Source organism: Silurus meridionalis, chromosome 2 (genome assembly GCF_014805685.1).
Source record: "Silurus meridionalis isolate SWU-2019-XX chromosome 2, ASM1480568v1, whole genome shotgun sequence".
NCBI classification, from domain to species: domain Eukaryota; kingdom Metazoa; phylum Chordata; class Actinopteri; order Siluriformes; family Siluridae; genus Silurus; species Silurus meridionalis.
In genome coordinates, this window is record NC_060885.1 from 27,770,195 (window position 1) to 27,785,883 (window position 15,689).

Sequence of the window (15,689 nt, forward strand, 5' to 3'; positions counted from 1 at the left end):
CGAAAGGTGCACTTTTTTTTTTAACTCCGTCACATTCATTGATGTACAGTGAATTATTAATTATTTGCGCGCCGCTCTACAAGACTGCACGTTACAGCACAGACAGATCGATATTGCCAGTCTTGCTGAGGTCACGTCAGCGCCTTGTGCGGATGGAGATATTTTTAAAAATCGAATTTGTGTGGACTCGTTTCCGAAAACGTAAAAGTTACATCTGACAAAAGTCATGTGACGTTTGCTTTCGCTGGCGTAAATGTTTTAGAAATGTTTACGTTCTTTGCACGAATGGCAAAATTTTACGCTCTCAAAAACAAATGATTGGGTAGAAAATTGGCAAGAATGTAACAAACACACTCCTGTGTTTACAGTTTGGGGAAGAAATCGATAACAGGGAAACTAATTTTAACTCCACATCACCTGTTTGAAACTCAACATTGAATGAAATGACGTTGACTTTTTTTTTCTTTCTGTAAAATAAAAAATAAAATAAAAAAAAGAATAAATAACATTAAAAAATAACAAAATAAATGTTAACCCGTAATCGTATTTTATATATATATATATATATATATATATATATATATATATATATATGTATTTTTTTTTTTTCTTTCATTTTATATATTTCATATATCTCATTTGGGAGGCTGCCATTTGTGGCATTAAATCATAAATTAGAAACTAAGGTGTTTGAACAGGAGGTCAGCAGGGTTAGAAGTCTGTCAGAGACTCTGTGAAGTCATTTTTGCTAATCTGCGATCCTGAGAACGTTTCAACATACACCTTTTCCTTATGATGAAACTCTTTTCTAGACAAGCAGAACACATCACAACATATCCAACATATCACACTTGATTTATATGCAGTTAACAGGTTTTATTTGCATCAAAATTGAGTGACGTTCAGATAAAAGTAATAAAAAAAGTTTCATTCTATTTCACTGCACAAGATATCAGACTTTAATTCAATGTTGGTCTTTTGGGATACTTTGGTTCTTTGGGGTTAAAAGCTCAGTATAAATAAAATTTCAATAGAATTGAATCAAACTGATCTGCAAAGATTGCTGTGTTTTTATTTATTTCTATTTAACATGAACTTTACTATTAATACGTATTAAGTGTTTCAAAATACAAGACTTTTGTAGATTGTTCAGGCTGCAAACACAACAGAGAACTAACCGTGTACAAATACTCCACCATTAAGCATCTGTAACACTGAATCTTGTGCTTTCCAGTTCTCTGAACGCTACCTATGCAGGGTTTCTGAGACTTAGAACTACTAGATCTACTAAAATAGTCAATTGAAATGATATTTTTATTTAAAAAAGTGTCATCGGGTGTGCAGGAATGTCTGACTTTGGTCATTGTTTTTCTTCCTGTGCTTGTACTTATTCATAAACATAATTTTGGTCATTTTAATTAGTGTGTAAATGTTTACCACATTTAACACATGTTCACCACATCTAGTGTAAATTTGTCTTAATTTCTTAAAAGAAAATGTTGCCAACACAAAGAAAACCCCCCGAAAAACACCATCATTATAAAATATTGTGATGGTGGTGGTCAAGCTTTCTGGCACCTTTAGGACAAAAGTTGTATTTTTAAAAGTGAGAAAAGCAACCTGAAGGAACGACTATATAATGTTTATAGCTGCTATAACGTAAGCGAGAACAAGAACTAACTAACTTGTTTCGCAGACATTCCACATTTAATAACTATAAATGGGTAAAAAGTACACATTGTATTTTAACCAATAAAATTGTAATTATAAAAAAGTAAGCCCTATAACTCAAAACAGAATTTACAACTTGTGTGAGTAATACTTTAGGGTTATGCTGCAATTAATACTAGTACACAATTTTTTATTATAAAGCGTTTAAGTTTGTTCATTTTTGTTACATGAGATACAAGATTTGCTCAATTTGAAGACTTTTAAACATTCTCTCTTTTGTAAGTAATAAACACTGGAAATAAAACACAGTAAAAGTGTGAGTGCAGAATGGAGTCTTTTAAGTGAAAGAGGATTCACAATCATCCACTCAGGATCCTGCATGCTCCTTTACTCATCATTCACAGTATCATCATCATCGTCCTCATTGTCATCATGGATCTCATCTAAGCCCGATGCCAATTGTTTGCTCAAGACCCACATCCAAAAACCTGAAAGAAACCTGAAGAGTGCTATGCTTTACCCTACAGCCTTGCTATGATTGGTTATGATTTTTCTGATGTGAATGTAGGTACAAGGTAGTGGAAGGGGCTTGGTTTATGATATAGTGTTTGGGGAGGGGCTTGATTTATGATGTAGTAGGGCTTGGTTAATGATATTGTGTATTAAGAGGAATTTTGGTTATAATGTAACTTACTCTAATTACATTGCATCCATGTTGGATGTTTTAGTTATCTGCTTTTGAGGCGGATGAAATGTATTGGTTGTGATGTACATTTTAAAGAAAGAACTCGGTGGCTCAACAGGTTGGTGCTCAGCTTTGGTAATCCTTAACTGTTGTTGGTAGATGCATGGTTCAAGCCCCTCTCTTGGCCTGCTGTTATGCATTATTAAACAGTAAGTGGTGAAATACAAAAGACCTCCCCCCCAAACAAAAAAATAGCTAGGCTGATGTGGACAGGTTGGGTTGGCATGTTATATCTTTGGTGGTTGATGCCTGGTTCGAACCCCTCCTGTGCCTGCAGTCCTATATAGTGTTTGGGGAGGGGCTTGATTTATGATGTAGTGTTTTGATGTTTCAGGACACCTGTGGTTTACGAGGTAATGTATTAGGGGCTTTGTTTATAACGCAATTATATTTATATATGTTAAATTAGATTGTTTGTGGGGTGTGGCTTTGGTTTCTGATGTATTATAAAGGGCTTGGTTAATGATATTGTGTATTAAGAGGAATTTTGGTTATAATGTAACTTACTCTAATTACATTGCATCCATGTTGGATGTTTTAGTTATCTGCTTTTGAGGCGGATGAAATGTATTGGTTGTGATGTACATTTTAAAGAAAGAACTCGGTGGCTCAACAGGTTGGTGCTCAGCTTTGGTAATCCTTAACTGTTGTTGGTAGATGCATGGTTCAAGCCCCTCTCTTGGCCTGCTGTTATGCATTATTAAACAGTAAGTGGTGAAATACAAAAGACCTCCCCCCCAAACAAAAAAATAGCTAGGCTGATGTGGACAGGTTGGGTTGGCATGTTATATCTTTGGTGGTTGATGCCTGGTTCGAACCCCTCCCTGTGCCTGCAGTCCTATATAGTGTTTGGGGAGGGGCTTGATTTATGATGTAGTGTTTTGATGTTTCAGGACACCTGTGGTTTACGAGGTAATGTATTAGGGGCTTTGTTTATAATGCAATTATATTTATATATGTTAAATTAGATTGTTTGTGGGGTGTGGCTTTGGTTTCTGATGTATTATAAAGGGCTTGGTTAATGATATTGTGTATTAAGAGGAATTTTGGTTATAATGTAACTTACTCTAATTGCATTGCATCCATGTTGGATGTTTTAGTTATCTGCTTTTGAGGCGGATGAAATGTATTGGTTGTGATGTACATTTTAAAGAAAGAACTCGAGCGTTTATGTCCTTGTCTGATTGGGTCATTGGTCGAGTTTCGATCTTAGCACTCTGTGTCTCCTAGTTAAGTTGCAGGTGGTGTAATGCAGCTGATAATCCTCCTCAGAAAGATGTTTCCTTGTGAGTTGGTGGCTCAACAGGTTGGTGCTCAGCTTTGGTAATCCTTAACTGTTGTTGGTAGATGCATGGTTCAAGCCCCTCTCTTGGCCTGCTGTTATGCATTATTAAACAGTAAGTGGTGAAATACAAAAGACCTCCCCCCCAAACAAAAAAATAGCTAGGCTGATGTGGACAGGTTGGGTTGGCATGTTATATCTTTGGTGGTTGATGCCTGGTTCGAACCCTCCCTGTGCCTGCAGTCCTATATAGTGTTTGGAGAGGGGCTTGATTTATGATGTAGTGTTTTGATGTTTCAGGACACCTGTGGTTTACGAGGTAATGTATTAGGGGCTTTGTTTATAATGCAATTATATTTATATATGTTATATTAGATTGTTTGTGGGGTGTGGCTTTGGTTTCTGATGTATTATAAAGGGCTTGGTTAATGATATTGTGTATTAAGAGGAATTTTGGTTATAATGTAACTTACTCTAATTGCATTGCATCCATGTTGGATGTTTTAGTTATCTGCTTTTGAGGCGGATGAAATGTATTGGTTGTGATGTACATTTTAAAGAAAGAACTCGGGCGTTTATGTCCTTGTCTGATTGGGTCATTGGTCGAGTTTCGATCTTAGCACTCTGTGTCTCCTAGTTAAGTTGCAGGTGGTGTAATGCAGCTGATAATCCTCCTCAGAAAGATGTTTCCTTGTGAGTTGGTGGCTCAACAGGTTGGTGCTCAGCTTTGGTAATCCTTAACTGTTGTTGGTAGATGCATGGTTCAAGCCCCTCTCTTGGCCTGCTGTTATGCATTATTAAACAGTAAGTGGTGAAATACAAAAGACCTCCCCCCAAACAAAAAAATAGCTAGGCTGATGTGGACAGGTTGGGTTGGCATGTTATATCTTTGGTGGTTGATGCCTGGTTCGAACCCCTCCCTGTGCCTGCAGTCCTGCTTTATTAGGATGCGGTTGATGTAATGCGACAGATAAACCCCTCCAAAAAAAAAGAGCCTGCGACACACCAGAGGTGGCGCAGTAGGTTGGTGCGGTTTGGTGTCTAGGTGCGGTTGATGCCTGGTTCAAGCCCTGTATTTGACAAGCTGGGATGATGCTGTGTGAAAGGTAAGCTTAAAATACATTCCTCTGTTAATGTCTCTATGATTAATATGCAGTTTGACAATTGTAGGGGCATGTTAGCTGATATAGCAGAAGGGAAAAGTGTTACTTTTGGTTTATTTAACAAAGTAGAATATATAAAAATAAAGCGTAAGAAGTATATATGCATATATGTAGTGTGTAGTATATATGTATGTATGTATGTATATGTAAGGTAGGGTAAAGTGTGTGTATGTGTGTGTGTGTGTATGTATGTATGTATATATATATATATATATATATATATATATATATATATATATATATATATATATATATGTGTGTGTGTGTGTGTGTGTGTGTGTGTGTAGTGTAGTAAAGTATGTATGTATACATAGGGTAGGTTAAAGAGTGTGTGTAGTGTAGTGTAAAGTGTGTGTATATGTAGTGTGAGGTAAAGTGTGTGTATGTATGTATGTATATATGTATGTGTGTGTGTATATACACACACACACACACACACACACACACGATGGACGGACAGACAGACAGACAGACAGACAGATAGACAGACAGACAGACAGACAGACAGATAGACAGATAGATAGATAGATAGATAGCTAGGGTAAAGTATGTGTGTAAAATTATTACTGGAAGGCCATTCAGAGCAGCATAACCCCTGTTTTCACTTGTCCGGAAGCCCCAGGTGGGAACAACCGGACTACTTCTCTCTTTTCTTCTTTTTCCGGATTTAGGTTCCCCTCTGTTCAACCCAAACTGCCCAGAGGAGGCCTCGAACCGAGATTCTACACAGAGACTGGTAGCAGGCCTTTAATCCACTGAGCCATCAGAGCTGACAGAGAACACAGCTGCTTTGTAGGGATTTACCATTTGCTTTACACCTATTAAGAGTGAAATTATTTAAAAAACGTAGAAGTATGAGCCTTGAACCCTGCTCCTCACAATAAGCCAGTTACAGCCTTAACCTATTGTGCCACCAGGAAATACAGAAAACCAGCCTTTTTTCTTTCACTTTACATCACATGCTGCTGAAGCATCTATAAAAGCAAGATGAAATCCTCAAAACAGAGCAGCTTTAAAGAGCTCTTCACATACATGGCAGCTCAGACAAGCTGTTTACTGGGTGAGCTACAGGAGCTGATAGGCAGAGACCTCTTTTCAGGACATTTATCCTGCACTGCCTACACTGAATAGGACTTAGATATTTTAAACCAAAGAACTGTACCTAAGACATTTGTGTTTTAATGTAAAATGTTAGGTAAAATGTTGGCTCGGATTATTAAAAACTGCAGTTCAACATCAGTGTTTCACGTATACATGTTTGAAGATTAAAAAAAAGTCACATTTCTGAACTCCTGCACACACAATTAAAACCTGGACCCTTGTTGAAGTCTGTATTTAGTAAACTCAGGTGGTTATATTGGTTGAGAAATGATTTATGCAGTTAAATGACTCTGCAGGTGAGACGCAGCTCAGATGGAACCTGTCTGTTGTAACTTTTCCTTTCACATCTCATTGTCAGATTGGAAAAGCTACAGGATCCACAGTTGCTGGAGAGATAAAAAATAACAAAACAACAGAAGCTGGATGTATGTATATTTTAACTGTTAGTTTGTGCTTTTGTCAGAAATCTGGATTGCGTCTATCGCCATCTCTGTCTCAAACGTCATGTTTTCTCTTTTGCTTTTCAGTCCTTAAATGGAAGGAATTAAGTTCACCATATCACCAATCCTGCTTGTGGTACACCAGTAACACCAGTTATAACTGTACAGTGTGAACAGACCATGATCCATTCTAATTAAGTTTCATTTTAAAGACAAGATCCTTAACATCCTTCAATGGGCAAAAATAAATAAATAAAATCACATTGCATGTATATGTGCAAAGGTTTTACAGATTCATCAAAACATCAGATGCAGTAGAAAAGCTGATTCTCAGGTTACATCTGAACTGTCGTCCGTTTGCTGATCGATGATTCATATTCATTGTCTGATTTGGCTTTGTTCTGGACCCTTGTGATTTCATAGATTTTTTGTTATATTGACAGGATCCTTTGATGAATTGACTTCATCTTATCAAGTGTTGGATGAGGTGGGAGATTTCAACTTTCTGTTGGGGGAATCTTTTGCACATTCCAGCACATTAATTACAAAATCAATTGTCATTTAGTCCAAAATCAGAGACTTATGAGTTTTTTTTTAAACCACAAAATTTCATTAAGTTTTATTTCAACAAACATATCTTCTTGACTAATGAACTAACATTAGCGGAAAGGCAAATAAGTAACGTTCCATCAACAAACTAACATTTTTGTTGTCTTAATAGAAATGGTAACAATTCGATTCCGTCAGTTATATATAAAAAGTAAAGGAAATTTATATGTACTTGTTATAACACTCTAGGTTACGAATCGCGGTTTCTCATTTCTCTGATGGGGGTGAGGGGGTGAGGGGGAATTGACATTTTGTAAACAAGAACAAATGTGTGTGCACATTGTTACAATCTTTCTCAGTTGCTTTGGAGCGTTTCTCAGATCAGAAATGTAATTCGCAAAACTACTTGTTCAACCATCAGATCAACCAGCTCTCTATAATAGGTCGAAGGTGAATCTCACGAACCTTCAGCAGATGAGGAAACGAACAAACGCTAATACAGTACAGTAAAAGTGTGAACCCTGTCCGCTCTCCTGCCATTAATATCCCACATACAGTAATGTGTACATTTATGCAGTTGAAATTCATACAGAAGAAATTCAGCTTTGTGCATTTTCAATCATTGCAATTCAAACCAATGACAAAGGACTTGTTATTCTGTGGGGAATGGGATGTTTATACTTTTGAGAGATGAACTAAGTATTTGGAGAAAAGTACAGACTTTTGCAAGAAATCCAATGGTGCCGTTTGTACAAATTGATCGTGGCACCTACTGGTTTGCAAATCCTACAAATGATTGGATAAATGCTCCAAAGCAACTGAGAAAAACTGTTAACTGTAAACTGAGAAAGTACAATGTCATTCTAATTTTAAGATATTTATATATAAATAAAACATACAAATATTGCAAATATATAATGACTATATTTGGAGAAATAAATTGAAAAGACCTTTTTTTATATTAAAACTTTACTTCCATAACTACATTCACAGCTATATAGATTGTTTTTTTGTTTTTTTTTGTTTACAAAAATAAGCAAATGTTATACAGGTACTTCAAACCACAGAGGCTACATACAGGTTTCGTTCTATCGCCAAACGATACAGCGTGTATAAAACATGCAGACCTGGACGCAGCGCTTTACCATGAAAAGTGCTCAGGCCAGTATAAATAAAGCATGTGACTCGCGGATGGCATGTCCGATAGACGGTGTAGATTTATATAATGTATCGTGCCTTACCGTTAGGAGCTTTGTAAAAAAAAATACAGTATAAGTAACACGTTCACGGCAGCTTCGTTCACACGCATACGCTCGGCTGAACTCTATAAAAAATACTCGCATCACTTCAAACCACAAAATAGTCAGCGGTGAACAGATGTGGGATCGATTTCTGTTAGGAATTTATGGGTTTCATTCTTAATCCCAGATCAAGTAAACACACTTTTTGAATAAAAATTCTTTTTCTCCCAGGATAAAAATAAAGGGACCTTTTTTTTTTTTTTTTTAAACACAAGTACGAAAACAACCGTCACTGCTTTACATTCATAGGTGTGTGTGTGTGTGTTAAGTGCTCATGGGAGTTTTACTCCAAATCTACCAAATCTGTTCTCAGGGCAGAATGGTTACATTTGACACGTTACGTAACGGAAAGGGGGCGGAGTTTGAGATCCCAAGAAATGTGCCAGATCTCAAGCTTTGACTGGGAAAAGTAAATTAGATGTCTGTCTTATTGACACAATTCAGGATTTCTCCATTCTTTGAAGCGCTTGTCAGAAAACATTAGTAGTTACTCGAATTTGTGATTTCTTTGTATCTATGGAAACACAACTCCAGTTCAACCTACTCAGTCGTAACCTTCTGCCCTAAAAACAGGTTTATGTACTTATCCTTCTGTAAACACACAATCCCATTAGCATTAAACATTATGGCTTTCTATATCGGTGACGCGCGTTTGTGCGAGGCTTCGCGCTCTGATAATGCAGTGTTAAAGTACCAATATCACAGTCCTGGAGACAGTCATGGCAGCCATAAAGCATAAACTAAACTGATCCATGGTTAAAATCCATCTGATGGGAAAAGCTTGTCGATAAAGAGCTTAGTATAAAATGTGCATTCGGTTACACACCGGATGAAATTAGGCTTGTGCCCAACTGGATATACAACACTATATCAGGATATTAATCAAGCTTGGGCATGTCAAACATTTCATTTAAGAGAATTTGGACCGGATGGATTTCTTGTCAATTTTAAGATGCTGACGAAGCACTTTGGCTGAAAGGGGCTCTTTAGACATTCTATAGAGGATCTTTTTAGGATTGCTCAATCTTGGTAGCTACATTCTTAACAACTTTAATGTTGCCTGAGATAGTTGTCTTTTGAAAGCTCCCTAATGCTCTTTATTCTCAATACTTAGGTGTTTTAGATTGAATCACAGATTTAGCTTGGAGCCCATTCTAATTTGGAAACTGTGGTTTTTCCAGAGTTTCCAGAGTTTTTTTCAAAGGTTTCTTAGAGTGTAGCTGAGCTCCCAGGGTTTTATTAGTTTGTTACCTTTTAAAGTCTAATAAAGATCCATTTTTTTGTAAATAAGGATTCTCAATTTGCTAGAAAGGTTGTACCTGGAACCCTGTTTTATAGTAAAATAACAAAGAACATTAAGCATTCCAAGTGCCTGGTGAGGTTGCATTAGACAGGTCATTCTAGAAGTTCTTTTTTTAGCTCACTGTTGCATCCTAGCTTGCCAAAAAAGGTTCCTTAAGTACCTTCAGAAACCTAAGGTTTCACTGCATGGATCCCTTCTACCAAAATGTAAATCTAAATGATATAGTAAAGAACTGTGATACAAATTTGGCCAATTTTTATGAAACAATCTCAGCACACACTTATCTCCAGGACAGGATGAATGGGAGAATTATTGTTTACTAGGTTTTTATTCCTTTCTAAGACCCTGATATCACAGATTTCTTTCTCAATCTTGTAGTGTGTCCCTTTGGTGCTTCAGTCCATCTGAGTGCTTTGCATTCTTGTTTGGTGAAGAAGAAAAAAAAAGTTGAAGGTGAAGATCCAAGATGCATCTTCTCAATTTTCTCTGTGGTCTTTTTATTTCCAGGTCCTGGAAAACTTTAGAGACGTCCCTACACAACAACGCTCAAAACCGGTAATGTAGCGCGTTCATGCTAGTTTGGATCGATGTAACATTATATTTAAAAAAACAAAATAAAAAAAGTTCTTGGTGTGAAATCAGGAGAGCCCAAACTCAGCGAAGTTACACCAGATTCCCAAAGTGAGGTTAGCTAAAGAGAGGAATGGGAGGAAAGAAAGACAAAGAGAGAAAGAGAGTTAGTTTCACCACATTTGAACTTTTCCCCCCACAAAATAGCCAACAAAAATCAGGCATGTGCCAACATACTGCTAAAGAGGAAAACGTGATGACGATCCAAAGGATATTGTAGCACTAAACTCAATATTTTGAGCCTTTCACCAATTTTGATACTTAGAATGTAACATACATGATTTTTTATTTTACATTAGCATCATAAGCCGATAAAGTACATCCAAATAAATATATTCGGAAAGTAAATGTTTGCCACAGAAGGTTCAGAGCAAGGAATTAAAAAATATATTACATACAATTGGTTTTTGCCAAGTATTGCAAATTTCCTCTGCAAAAAAAAGTGACAGAAATCCCATAATAGACCTCACACCTGAGTAAGTAAAAATTTTGCATACGATTTTTACATATTTCACATTTAATATCAGCACATGCCTGCAGATGACGACACACCACACCGTGCATGCACTCACTATGCAAACGTAAAACGTTCCATTTCGCAAACCTTTATTGCATGAGATAGCAGACCTCCTAAAATAGATCATGATCCTGCTTTAATACAACACTTTGTTTTCTTTAAACAGTATAACAAATGTTGCTCAGCTAGCTGTAAACATGGGTTTGTATTTTGATAAATAAAATGTTTGCCAAAAAAAGATTCAAGTAAAAGAAGAAAAAAAAAAAACATCAAAAACAAGTGAGTCATTTGTTCAGATGGCTCTTGGAGTCCTTTCTTCTCGTTGGAGATCCTGACCTGGGTGGGCTGGGGTGAAGAGGTTAAAAGGTTAAAAGGTCAAAAAAATCCGGCGGAGAAAGAGACAAGCCAAACACCCAATGGTAAACATTCTCTCTTTCATTAGTACAAAACACTTGGGCTGGACTTTACAGTGGAAATATGAATGGAATGTGAAGTCCGATTTCAGAGTAAAACTTGAAAGAGAGGATGTTTGGAACGGACCGAGTTCTTGGTCCCTGCTGAGCAGCAGCTTTCATGAACACCCACTTCAAACTCACACTCGCAATCATCCACTCAGGAGTTACCATGATTTGAACCCCTGCATGCTCCTTTACACATTAAATTCATTCACAAAATCATCATCATCATCATCATGGATCTCATCCAAAGCCCAATGCCAGTCCTCAAGACCCACATCCAGAAGCCTGAAAGGAAGGAAGAGTGCTAAGATTTAGCCTACAGAGAAGGATCACCCGCTTCCAGAATCTCTGATGGTTCAGTCTAAGTTTTGTTGAAATGTAAGTAAGCATCACCTGCCAGCGCTGTACTGCTAAACAAGAGGAAATTAGAGACTAAATCTCCTGAAAATAGTAAGACCCTGTAAACAGCTAACCCCCTTGAAGGCTACTTTAATACTAACATTTACATAATAATACAGACTAATTAATTTCTTCAATAGGGATAACACCAGTGCTTATGTCCAACATCTAGATCTCAGAAGACAGAAGAGTGTGCTTGTTTTAAGCACTTAGAGAGGGTTTTCACCTTGAACACTGGGTTTCAAATGAAATAAACCACTGTTCAGTTCTGGTGACGGGTTAAGATTTCATGAACATGAATAAGATCCAATCATAAATAGCTGTTTTGTTTTGACTGGTCTGATAACGACTGTCCTGAAGATTTACTAAATCTCCTGTAGACTTGCAGTCCAGAAACTAGCTAAAATGCTAATATCCAAGCAAAGCCACGAGTTTGATTGCTAAATAAACGGTCATTTGAAGGCTGTATGGGATCATCAAAATGAAATCTTTTTAAACTTTACACTCCAAAAATATTGTTATTAGGATTTTTATGACACAGCCTTCAAATACTGTTAATCTAGGCTTTAACCCCAAGCATGTATGTTTAATTATGGATGCTGGATTGAATGGAAAGGTTTGTTAGTGGCAAAGGGCAAGACATGAATGACAAGATCTTTAAGTATCTGTTTCACAGTGTGTGTGAAAGTCAGAAAAATGAAATGGAGCTAAAACTTTTTTTTTTTTAAATCGATGGCTCTCTCAGCCATGACGCCTTGCAGTTACAAAGATTCATAATATGAAACTGCAAAATTGAGGTTGCTTGAGCTCCAGTTCATTTCCCGCTGTTGCTCGCTATAAAGAATCGTTATCTCCCCGCCGAGCTAATTTTCACCCGGAGGCAAACTGGGGGTCGAATCTGGCAGGGTTACACGGCGTAAGAACCTCCTCTCTCTTGTCCATGTGGTCTTTGTGGCACTTGATCTGGCACCGTTGGCACTCCAGAGCCAAGGGAGGCTTGATCATGTTCCACAGGGGTTTTGCGCAGGCTTCACACGTAGTAGGGAAGTGGTAGAAAATGGGCAAAAACTCATGACCCTTGTGGTGGATGAATTTCTCCCTGCCTGGAGGGGGTGCTGTGGGCTCCGAGCAGTTTTGCCCAGTCCTGTGTGTGTCATACAGAGTTGCACTACGTGACCAGCACCACATTAAATAAAAACTTAAAATCTATGTAAAGTTACTTTTGAAAGGGTTTGCAAACATTTTAATAATATTTGTGATTATAATAATTAGATCATAGTAATAGCTATTACTATCTATTCAAACTTTTGTTTCCACAAATTTATAAATAAAAAGTCACCAATTTCGTCATAACTTTATTAGGAGAAATGAACCGTTTCAGCCATACCATTAAAACCACTTGCCTAATATTTTCTTATATATATATTTTTTTTATTTAATAGTTCTTCCTTGTGCTGCCAAACCAGCTCTGAGCTATCAAGGTATAAACTCCACAAGACCTCTGAAGGTCTGCTGTGATATCTGGCATCAACATTTTATCAGCAGATCCTTTAAGGCCGGAAAGTGACGTGGTGTCTCCATGTATCTGCTTTTTTTTTGTCAAGTACCTCTGGGGAATTTGGGGGCCAAGCTAACATCTTGAACCCTTTGTTCATCAATGATTCAGTGCCCATTAGGAAATAATACTGTGATTAAGCAATGCACTTGGTCTGCAACAAATGTTCATGTAGGTGGTCTGTGTCAAAGTAACATTTACATGGATGACAGTAGAACATTGCTCAGAGTATCACACGTACATCTTTAGGTCCTCATTCCCACCAGTGCATTCTGGTGCATCTCTGGACACACACACTAGTTGTCCACATGATGTAAAGAAACATTTAATCAGATCAGGACACCTTTTTTGTTTTGATTGCTCCATGGTCCGACCTCAGAGTGATAGACTCTGATGGTCTGCAGCTTCACAGCCCCATATGTGACAAAGCCCTTGGTCATGGGCTAGCGGCTGATCTGCTATGAATCACTTTCGGAAGTAATAAGCGTTGCATGGGGAAAAACCTAGAAGACCTACAGTTTTGCTGATACGCTAAACCATCTAGCTAACACAGCTTGCCCCTTGTGGGAGTTGCTCACCCTTGCTAAGTAAGCAATGCTATTCACTTTACCTGTTAGTGGTTTTAACGTTATGGCTGGTCGATGTAAGAGTAAGGAAGGTTTATGTGGCTGCACCTTTTCATAATTTCTCAATGTTACAGGAAATGTCACGGATCCAGGTCCAACACTGGACAGCGTAAAGTTTGCTTACCTGGTTTTCCCGGCCTGCAACTGCCGGCTGGCTCTCCTCATCGACTGGCTGGCCTGAACTTTGGTGGGGACACGAGGAGATGAGCGGTGGCTCCAATCGGGGCCCGGGGGCTTTTTAGGGATCTTCTTAACGAGCCTGCTGACCCACTTCTGCTGCTCTTCCTGAGATGATGCCAACAGTAGGAGGTTCTTCGCCGTGGACACATCGTAGTTAACTGGAGAGACAAAAATGCACAGGGGTTAAAAATGAGTCTCCTCACATCGGTGATTGATAAGTGATGCTCGAAACTAAATATGGAAATACTGTTTGTAACTTTGAGATATTTGAGGAAAGATGAGTTAATTGCATGTTCTGAAATACAACGTTGTAGCAACTGTAGCAAGATTTTGCAGCATTGTTTAACTTCTTTTTTTTTTTTAAGCTCTCCTAACTGGCTCCTTATTATAACAGAAATAAAGATGAATAGTACACAAACTGTATACACTGGCCTCAGGGCCATGTTCCCACCTCTACACGGTGCGATCACCTCCTCCTTCTTATCCATGTGGTCTTTGTGGCACTTGATGTGGCAACGGCGACACTCGAGTGCAGGAGGAGGCTTGAACATGTTCCACAGCGGTTTGGTGCAAGCCTCGCAGTTAGTGGGAAAATGGTAGAGCGTTGGGATGAACTCGTGCCCTTTGTGGCAGATGTAGCTGGATTTCTCTCCAATAGGCAGCGGTTCCACTTCCTGCTCTTTCTTACTCTCACCCTCGTTTGCGTAAAGGATCTGTGCAGAGAATCAGTGTGCGAGACAAGCTTTAGGAAATAGGGTAAGGCCCAGAATGAGCATTGACAAGGCATTTAGTGTCTTAAATCTACACAAAGCTCACAATGACTGTTTTAAAAGCGCTACAGAGCAACGATGGTCAGGAGAGTTCAGGCTGTAAATCTGTTATCGCACCTGGAATATTCGAGGAATTTCTTTAGCATCTGCCCGGTATACATCCGTCTGGGTGACTGAACGAACGTGGAAGAGTTTACTGAGGAAAGAAGGAGAAATAAGAGTGAGAGAGAATGTACGTGCCCAGGCAAAACCCCAGAAGGTATTGTGCAGTAAACATGTCATTTATATTAATAAATTCAATGAGCTTCATCAGTCTAAGTAGATTATTAGAATTTATATACTGAGTAACTGTATGTTATATTTATACACTAGTTTTACTTACTATGATCTGTACATTCACTTTAATATATAGAATGAACTGTATTATTAGACTTAATAGTATAATAAATATTATACTGTCATATAGTATAAGATTATTATACATATAATAATATTAAATATTATAATAGTTAATACTATAAATAATACTATAATAAATGACGGTAAAAGATATACTAACACACTAACAGTCACTTATAAAAAGTACTAAGTAACATTATTATGTATATTTATCTGTGCATTTGCTATAGTATTTATAATTAATTAACACTTGAATGAAAGATTACAAGATTTATATTTTTACAGTAGATTTCTATCAATTTCTTACACCCTCAAAAATTAACTATCAGTATTATAGCTTTTACTGAAAGCTTTTGATACCTTTCTCCACTTCACTGTTAACTACTACTTATTATCATTAATAAATACATTTAATTATTAATAATACTAATACAAAATCTATAATTGCAGTAGATTAGAATTAGTTCTGTTACCAATGAATCACATGAGCTGTTCTACACAGTATTACATAGTATTATATATAACTTTAATCTACAGTAGAATTGTATGCGTAATTATAAGAATTATTAACAGTATTTAAAAGTATTCATCATACACACT

At 37.4% G+C, this 15,689-nt stretch overlaps 1 protein-coding gene across 4 annotated transcripts in view; it reads right to left on the bottom strand.

Moving 5' to 3' along the window:
• Positions 1-9,793: 9,793 nt before the first annotated feature.
• rock2a (rho-associated, coiled-coil containing protein kinase 2a) overlaps positions 9,794-15,689 on the bottom strand; it is a 48,475-nt gene continuing 42,579 nt past the window's right edge. Inside the window, exons 29-32 of one of the 4 annotated variants that reach the window (XM_046866602.1) lie at positions 14,808-14,886; positions 14,372-14,633; positions 13,865-14,078; positions 9,794-10,246 (exon numbers count right to left, since the gene is read on the bottom strand). In XM_046866602.1, the coding sequence (XP_046722558.1) occupies positions 10,243-10,246; positions 13,865-14,078; positions 14,372-14,633; positions 14,808-14,886 (559 nt within the window). In that variant the 3' untranslated portion in view covers positions 9,794-10,242. Of the gene's footprint in view, positions 10,247-10,454; positions 12,704-13,864; positions 14,079-14,371; positions 14,634-14,807; positions 14,887-15,689 lie in introns of those variants that run through there. The other 3 variants (XM_046866585.1, XM_046866575.1, XM_046866595.1) reach the window with 3 other exon arrangements.